The following is a 9,577-nucleotide window of genomic DNA, read 5'->3' on the forward strand; positions in this document are numbered from 1 at the left end:
CTAAAATATTGTCAGAAATCGAATGCACAATATTTATTTAAAAAAAAAATTTTTTTCCGTTACTTAAACTATTTTTTAAACGTTTAAAAATATATTATATACAGTAAATATCATTTATAAACGTACTCGCTTACATTCCAATAGACTTTTGGATTGTATGATTAATTAATTTAATTAAATATAAAAGTTTTTCATCTCAGTTATTGGACGAGGGACTAACACCTGTTCTATTGCGAAGAGTTCCAACATCTTTCCCACTCGTGTAAGATAACGATAAAAATAAGTATTGTCAAAAAACTTTATCAATTACATACTTAATAAATTATTATTTAACAAACATTAATACGAAAAAATTAATACATAAATCAATGAATTCATGTATATTTATTAAGTTAATTTTTTATAAAATTTGAACATTTTTATGTCCCAATACTTTCTAAGTTTTCTAAATAATTTTATTTAATTTAAGCACGTTTCAGTAATGTTAATAAAATGGAATCATTTATAACGGTATATATTCGTCCAATTTTGTTATTAAAATGTGAATTTTTTTAACAAAGTACTTTTATTTTAATGAATTTTTTTGATATTTGTATGTTTGGACCTAAAAATAGATATAAAAGATAAAATATTTTAAGAAACAAGATCTGTACTTTAATATTAAGATTTTTTAAGTAATACTGTATTGTAATTAGCAAATTAAAAATGTTTGAAAAAAATTAAGGAATTTCTTAATCTTAAGTACAAAATTTAATTAGATTGTGTCTTATTTAAATTCAAAATAATGAACTATTTAATTTAATATTAATTTTTTTTACCAATTTTTTAAAGTTTTTGTTTTTTAATAGTAATATATTGCTTTTAATAACGTAAGTTATTTTTTAATAATTTTTTATAAATTATTTTTATAATAAATTCAGAATTCTTATTTTAATGCATTATATTTAAATATTATACATAATATTTAATAACAAGTACAATGGATTAATAGATCAAATAATTAAAATTTATAGGTTTGTATTTTAAAATAAATATAAAAAATATAAGTAATACTGGAAAAAATATCAAAGTTTTAATATTTTTATTTAAAAAGTATCTTTCGTTATTAAACTTGATGAACTGATTCACAAAAATTTATGAAAATTTAATACAATTAAATCAATTGAATATGAACTGTACATTTATCGTATCTTATAGTAAAATAAGTTACATAATTATTAAATTAAAAATGAATTCGTTTTATAAATGTTATTAAATACCAGGATTTTTAGAATACTGAAGCCTCCGCCGAGAGATAATTTTTTTACTATTACTATAATAATTGTAACTTGTTTTTACTTACAACTATAACTTTTTATCATTCGGGGTTTTAACCATACAGTAAATCATAAATTAATTTCTTATAAATTTGTTGTTTTTTTTTCATTTTTATATTTTAGATTAAATTTCTTTTGAAATATAAATGCTACGTGGAAAAACGGTGGTTTAGGGTGCACGCAAGAGAAAAAGGAAGTTTATGCTTAACTATCTTTTATTCTCCGTATTGGCGAGAGAAGATATCCATAGCTCATAAATATATCGTATGTTAGGTGTGTATAATACATAAATTAACAATCTAGGATAATCGAGTAAAAATTTTTAAGATCCTATAGGAAAAAAAATTAATGTCAGTTATTCCTTTAGTTTTGTACATGATAACAAGATTTCTTTCAATTTTATTATTAAAATACTAACTTATAATAAAGATTATTCTCCATACTAAATAAATGGAGCTCAAAATCAATTTTGTTAGAAAAAGCATGATAAAATAATACGTTCGCGAGTAGGAAAAAAAGCGTCACCTAAAAGGCTACACAGAAGCGAGATTGAATGAATAATGATGAGGCAGCAGTGCGTTTCAATTAAGCGCGGGTGTGGTTTTGAATTTTCTATACTTTTTAAAAAAGCACGGCAACACGAAACCCACAATTGTACACGGGCAATATGACAGTAGCAGCGAAGAACTAAAATAAAAGTCTGTTTCGTGCAATTATACGAAACCATTTGCATTTTCCGATCTCACGCGCAAAGACAATAATCATAGTAATAACACGAGATAATAGCGCTCTCTCAACCCCAACGTCTCCCTCGTTATCTCTTCTAAATTTAACGATTGCGAAAATGGCACAACTTTTCATTAGCCAGTTCGCTAATGCGGCATATTTTTCCTGCTTAAAGGAAATTAATGGTGTATTTATATCTATATATACATCCACTACTTTGAAAACTCGCTTGCCGGGCATTTCCCGAGAGCGCGAGAGGATACGCGGCGCAAACGACTCCAGTCCTTGATACTTACACTTCTCCGTCTTCCTGTTATCCTTTCAGCGGAAATTCAAACTTTTACGCGATTGTTCCGCCTAGATCTCTAAGCTACTTGGAAAGTTACTTTTGCATAATTTTTTTTTTTTTTTTTTTAATCCATTACTCCTCCTCCCAAAACCTTCGGATTGGGGAAGTGTATAAATAAAATTTCACGGACAATCCAACTAGTTACAAGTGTTTATTTCACTCGCTCCTTCTCTCTCTCTCTCTCTCTCTCTCTCTCTCTCTCTTTTAATCCACATTTATCAATCAAACCTAATGACTCATTTTATAATTACACACTTTTGCAGTATAATTAACACATCTTCTGTTCCGTGCTCATGTTTATATTACATCGGTGGTACAGTGTCCATAACTGTCATGGTATTACAAATATACAAGTTTAAATCGGTTTTTCGGTTTTCTGGAGGTGTTGGAACAGAATAAACTAGTTATCAAAGTTCTCTCTCATAATCTCTCAACACAATATTTTTTTTATATTCAACACAAAGTTTTTATAGAACGAAAGAGAAAGAGAGTGAGGGAGAGTAACAGAACGCAAAATGTAGCGAATAGACAATTTTAATTGAAATAAGAAAAAAAAAATTTTTTTTCAATTTCATTTTCAATCTGCAATTTTTCAATGAATTACTTTTATGACTTTAATACTTACACTTATTGCAGTGTCGGCACGAATAGTGAATTCGAACCAGCTAAGCTCGCAGGCAAGTATGGGCAACACTGAGTGCCAGCTTAAGTCGCGGCGCAAGGCCGCCAAGATGTTACTGGCTGTCGTGTTGGTCTTCGCCATCTGCTGCCTCCCTGTGCATTTCTTTTCAATTTACAGGTGAGATTTTTTCTCTGTTTTTTGTCATTCATTGAACATTTAAGGAGAATTGAGGCATATGACCGTGTTGTTGTACTTTTAAGGCTTTGATTTAGCACAATTGATTAAATTCGGTCTGCAAACGCTTAAATTTTGTTAACCCTTTGTTACATCGAGGCTGCGCTCGACGTACCTTTTATTTTCCTCTCCTCCTCTTCTTATCCTCCTCGTAAAGCCGCGTTTTCGTATCGACCTAAATGACATACGCTCACACATATACCAAGTACCGAAGCTAAGGCTTCGTGACACACACATAAGGAGAGACCGAGTAAGACAAAGAAGAACTAGTCTACATCTCCCTCCCACCTTATGCATCGACATCGCCTGATGAAACTTAATAATTATTTTCTATCCTTTTTCTCTTCTGTGTCTTAACCATTCGTAAATAAGCCGACGCTCGAGCCAGGATGTTGATCCACACATCGGCCAGCGTTCATGTAACGTGACTTGACAACAGCATGCTATACTTCTACCACCTTCTTTCTCCAACACTTACAGTACCCAGAGACACCAAGCCGAAAAATAACGCAAACTGTAATGTGACATAATTTCGATAAGCAAGTACTGGGACCAGTATTGTTACCATCTTATATTCTTTAGCAAGTAAGCGTCACCCCAAAACCAAAACAACATATGTAAAGGAAGACGGAAAGCGTATAGGAAATCTTTCCCTCTCCCTGCCACGAGATGATGCAGACTAATTCTAAGAACCTATGTGCGTCTCGTCGTCTCTGGCTGTAGTGGCAGTGATAAGGAGGCAAGATCTTCGGCTATATAAGCCCATGGCCTCCTGCACGAGCAGTTCAGTCTCAAAAAAATTCGTTCAATGGTCAGGCCAGCTTGGGTGTATACCTAGAGCAGTAACCAGACTAAAGGCATACGACCTGGAAAACTCGGTCGATACATTCAATGGTCAGGCCAGCTTGGTAAAACACCGAGAGCAGTAGCCAGACTAGAATACACGACCTGAAGAATCCGGTCCGCAATTTCGATTTAAATTATATCCGGCCACCCGGATCTTGCTTCGAGAGCCACTTGTACCCACTTTTTTTTTCCTTTTAATAAAAGTAAGTAATAATATTTTTTTCAAACTTAATTATTGTATATCCCCCAATAGTTTTTCTCTTCGCGTAAACCCCACTGTTGCGTGCCGTTTAATCCGGATATTAATGGCCAAACAGTAGGTGGTGAAAGAAAATTTTTTACTCAAAAATAATAAAAAACAAAATTTACTCCTACGCCGTCTTCGACGTAACACCTTTATAACTTATTAAAATCATGGACAGGCGAGAAGATAAAACAGTCGTGATTTATCAATTGGTGATGCACATCAGTCAATGCAGACATATGAGGAAATCTAGCCAAAAACATCCTGTTTTGGTCCCCTATTTTAAAACGAGCCCGGTTTCAAGGGTGTGCTTAAAAAAAAATTTTTTTATTGAAATGGGGGACAAAAACAGGATATTTTTTGTGGATTTTCTTATGTATATTATGAGAAAAAGGAAGTTTAAGATTAACACCATATTGGTTTAAAAATAATTAGATTTGTGACATTAAATAATAAATAATTTGGTTATTTTAGATACAACTTACATCATTAATTTTTTTTCAACATTTCCAGATTTTCAACGCCAGTGAAGGCGACGCCCTTGGCCAATATAATAAGCTGTCTCGTGCATTGGCTCTTTTACGCCAACAGCGCAATCAATCCACTCATCTATAATTTCATGAGCGGTAATAACTTGTATAATTTTCTCTTCTTTTACGAGGTTTTTTAATTGGAAATGAAAATCATTTTACATTTTTTTACTATGCCGATAACTAAAATTTTACAATACACGTGTGATACGTACGCAAACGCCGTCTCCTAATTAATCGGTTTCGTTATTTTCTTTTTTTTCTGTCAAAAGCTGGTTTGAACAATAGCACGTTGCAGTGTTCACGTTACTTTCAACAGATAATGAGACTTAACAACGATAGAGAACAAGTGATACAATAGTTATTGTTTCTTTTGCCTTTATTCGGCTTTTTTTTAGTTCTCGCTTATTGTTTATACCTAAAAAAAATTTGTTTTTCTTCAACTTCATAGTTTTACTAATAAAATTCCTTATGATTCATTTATTTATTTTACAAGTTACAAATGCCTGTGGAGTGCGCTTTATTACAGAAATTATACAAAATTCAGCCACTGCTTATCTTTAAATACTTGTCGCTTATAAGTATCACTTTGATACATTCGTTTTTTCTATTAATTTTGATATCTAGATCAGTAAAACACTGGTATCCAGCCCATTTATGTAAAATTTATGTACCTAACATGTAATTAACTGATGTACTATTAGAAAAAAAGTTTTATGAAACAATGATGAATAAACAAAGTGCGCTCGAGTTGTGGAAATGATTCATTCGTTTAGGAACGCCATTATTTAAAAAATTTTTTCAAGGAGTCGCGGATACATTAGTGATAACGTTCCAAACTCCGGCTGCACGGTAACACTTCTCGCGTTTTTGGCGATGTACGTGGTGGCTTCGAACTTTAAATCACCGATTCCATACTTCTCGGCCAAACTAATGCATTTGATGACGTTGTCGGTACTCATGTTCACGTAAAGATTAAATTTACACAATGAAACCAACCTGTCGATCCGATACTTTGCAGCCGCGTTGAGGAGATTAAAGGACACTTCGTCCAAATCGTTCACCTCTTCCGTGTACACGTATCGTTTACTTGCAGTTTCAAAATCAACGTCATCCATCTCCACTATGCTCATTTTTTTTCCTTCCCCGTCGTTTTTGATCTTTTCGGCCAACACTGGGCTCTAGGCCGCCAATATGCACTTGTGCGCGTTGATCGTTTTATCGTTAACTTTGATGATTGTATCGTAAAAGTCTTTGGTATCGAAAAGTTTTTCAAAACCATACCGATTACACTGTTCATCCAGCGTCGGGGAATGAACGAAACTACACAATGTCTCCAACTTGTTAACATCCCTTTTGTTGTTCAAATCACTTAGGTTTATCTAACTGTTATTGACGATTATCGTACAATGGATGATAACGAAATTGATGGAAAAGCCCTTTTGTTCGTGATAAACGTCACGCAGTATGAATTCTTTGCATGTAATTGAACAGTTTCGATCACCCTCGAAGTGAAACACGTCGTGATGTAATAATGAGCACGTTGGCCCGTCGTCGTTTGCAATCGCGTCTTTCGCAAATCCAATTATTACGCGGCTGATCCCCGAATCGGTTTTTTTTTCTTACTTGACAAGATATGTACTCCACGCCGTTTTTGTTCCATGACGAGGGTAACAACATTAATTGCAGTTCTTTAAGCTTCGGGTCAACGTTGAAGTTAAACGTTGGCGATGTAAGCTTAAAGTTTTTACTCGTTAATTGCTTGAAGTTTGAAATTTTCCAAGAATAGAATTGATCCTTTACATTTTTGATTTCTCCTACAGTGTGATCGTCGTTTTTTAACTGAGTGTCGGTCATCTTGAAGTATTATAAATCGACCAAAGCTGGATGCACTAGCCAAATGCCAAAAGACTACTCCGTTACTTACCGTGCACAATTGGAAAAATTTCATCAGACAGTAGACTGTGCCTTCAAACAATTGTTACCTAGAATACAAAAGTTTTTTAAATTATCAGATGAACTGACAAATGCTTTTTTAGCAAGATATACATCCGCAAAAATTTGTTCATTGTATACGCATATATTCGCATATTTTCATGAGAATATGTGCGTATTTTCTACAATCAAGATTTTTGGTAAAATGAATGCAAGTTGCTGTAAGTACATATATGAGTGGAAACGAAAATACAAAGTGTTCTTAGACTACTTTATTTAATTGTACTATTCGTGGTATTCACTTTCGCTTTTTCTTTTTTTCCACGGGTCTCAATTTTGATTAAAACATTGGATTTTTATTTTTAAGATCAAGGACATGGGAATTGAATTAAACATATTTTGGAATTAAGTATTTACAAAAATACTTATTAGTTGCTCATTTTCGTGTCAATGATATAGATTCAATTAAAGGTTTTTTTCAAACTACATTATTATAACCTCCTAATAATTAAAAAAAGCTATCATCAAAAGTTTACAAACGAAGGAATGAGATTTTCTTTGCATTGGTTTTTTTTGATAATTTGTAATAAATTATCTCTACTAACAGCTTATTTTTGTATTTGAAATCGTAAAAAAATTAAAAGCGAACGATCCGAAAAGACATGATTAAATACTCCGAGTCTTCACTCATATTGCAGTTTCAGTGAGAAAAAAATGGTAATAAACTTGAATTTTAGACCCAAAACTTATGCATTTTTTTATAAATCCGGTAAAATTTATAATTTTTTTGGTAACATTGACAACAAGTTTTAACCCATACTTTATACGTCTGTGTTTTCAAGCATATTCAATAAAACACTTAAATAAACTTTTAGAGGTTTCAACCATTTTTCAATAGTAATACCTGTGGGGTCCAAAATGTCGGCTCCTGGTGTTTGCGAACAATTGTATTCTCATTCACTCGTATATACACGCAAACAAGTAATAGATCGAAGACGTGAAACGATCACACTCTGAGAAAGCAAAAAAAAAAAAAAATCTCGCACCTCTTTCCCTCGACTACAGTAAAAGGTAGTCTTATGAAAAATAAGTTTGAAAAAAGCTGTTGTTACACTCACACAGGAAAATTCCGCAAAGAGTTCAAACGCACGTTCGCCAATTGCTGCTCGCCAACGGGCAGCTCCCACAACCGATCGGTTTACCGGGTGGCGGGCAACGTCTCCAAGAACCTCCAGTCCGTGAGAAGCACCAGCTGCAACAATTCCATGCACACCAGGTTCGCCCTGACGATATTCAGCAACAACAACAACACGAGCAACAACAATTTGCGACACAGTACCGAGATCGTCCCGCTGAGCGGGATATGCAACAGTCCCAATGGGATGCAGCAGCAGTCGGTGGGCAATCACTCGGTTGTGACGTATCAGTAAACACGTTGGATATGGGCTGCTACCCGGTGCGTGGCTAGCCCTGATTGCCTGGAAAGGTTCGTGTGACTTGGGCTATCAATTTATTTATATCTACATTTTCTTTTTCTTTTTTTTTTTCTTTTTTTTTTTTTTTTTTTCAAAGCTCATACTTTATAAAATTCCGTAGTCCATGTCATGGTATCGGAGCTTATCATTGCCTTTGGCATTGATAAAAACGCAAGTGCTGATAAAAGAACTTTTTTTCTAAATGGCCATTTTATTTACTGGCATATGCTGCTACTAGCGGTACATTTTTATTTTGTCCCTTTCAATTGTAGTAAAACTAAAGTGAGCTATATTTTACGCGATAATGGAATTTTTTCGAGCATCATCCGATTGATCTTTCGAGGATACGATTGTTTATTTTGTCGTTAATTTTTTGTGATTTCTTTTTTCTTTTACAAGAGCTTGTACTTAATATTTGCCGGATAAAACGAGACATCGTGGGAGTAGCATGATAATTTGAAAATAAATAAAAGAAGTTATACATTAGTACACATAAATATAATTAAAGAAATCATACTTAAATAAAAAACAAACAAAATATAAAAGTAAAATTGAGGAGTAAATGTAGAAAAAATTATAATTGAGACAAGTAAAAAGGAAAAAAAATTAATGGATATGATGCTAGCTGTCACATATTAGTATGTAATATGTACACAGCACCAAACAGAAAACATGATATTCTCAAAGGTTGTCTCTATAGCAAGATTTTTATAAATGCACAGGGGAGGTACGTATGTGCAAATATGCATACATTATAAAGTCATTCGACTAAAATAAAAAATAAAAATAACTTGACGCGTCTTTAGATGTTCAAATTATTTTTTGTCAAAAAAACTACTTTAGTTTTGTACATATACGCCTCAAAGATTATTTTTTTCATTATTTTCAAGCGTGCAAATTCAGTGTGACTTGTATAAGGCAAAACAGGGTAACTGATTTGAAATTTTCAGCTCCCGAGAACAAACAAATACTGATAAACTATTTAAAAAATTTGGTGTTCAGAAGGATTTGCATGACAAGGGCACTAAACTATTTGTACTATGTATATGAAATCACAACGTCATCTAATGATTAATTTAAAAAAATAAACACGATTTTTTTCAGATGATGCAAGCTTTGGTATGATTATTATTGATTCGATAAGAAATTCCATGACCATACGTGCAGATCCTGGCGGACCATCTTCGTACTTCAAGGAGTCGTAACGATCTGTTAAACAAAAGTCAATGTGTATAGTATTATTATAAGTTGAGCGATATTTCTTAAAACATCAACTAAATTATTACTTAAATGTGTAAAT

General features: G+C 32.9%; 2 protein-coding genes across 2 annotated transcripts in view; one reads left to right on the top strand and one right to left on the bottom strand.

Annotated features, from left to right (window-relative positions):
* The window catches only part of LOC106642870 (orexin/Hypocretin receptor type 1), a 124,447-nt gene extending 114,870 nt beyond the window's left edge, over window positions 1-9,577 (top strand). Inside the window, exons 5-8 of the mRNA XM_014357775.3 lie at window positions 3,028-3,190; window positions 4,851-4,963; window positions 7,925-8,288; window positions 9,382-9,577. Of these exons, the coding sequence (XP_014213261.2) occupies window positions 3,028-3,190; window positions 4,851-4,963; window positions 7,925-8,232 (584 nt within the window). The 3' untranslated portion in view covers window positions 8,233-8,288; window positions 9,382-9,577. The remainder of the gene's footprint in view (window positions 1-3,027; window positions 3,191-4,850; window positions 4,964-7,924; window positions 8,289-9,381) is intronic.
* LOC149376053 (speckle-type POZ protein homolog) lies at window positions 5,381-6,498 on the bottom strand. Its single transcript, XM_089598061.1, has one exon. It carries the CDS (start codon window positions 5,998-6,000, stop codon window positions 5,656-5,658), a length of 345 nt encoding a protein of 114 aa, XP_089454187.1. The 5' UTR covers window positions 6,001-6,498; the 3' UTR covers window positions 5,381-5,655.

The sequence above is a fragment of the Copidosoma floridanum genome, unplaced genomic scaffold, assembly GCF_036245765.1.
Source record: "Copidosoma floridanum isolate Cflo_tuat_1 unplaced genomic scaffold, Cflo_Japanese_pri ptg000001l, whole genome shotgun sequence".
NCBI classification, from domain to species: domain Eukaryota; kingdom Metazoa; phylum Arthropoda; class Insecta; order Hymenoptera; family Encyrtidae; genus Copidosoma; species Copidosoma floridanum.

What these genes read in the sequence shown, in the direction of transcription:
- LOC149376053 (XM_089598061.1), bottom strand. Translation starts at nt 6,000, where the DNA reads ATGAGCATAGTGGAGATGGATGACGTTGATTTTGAAACTGCAAGTAAA.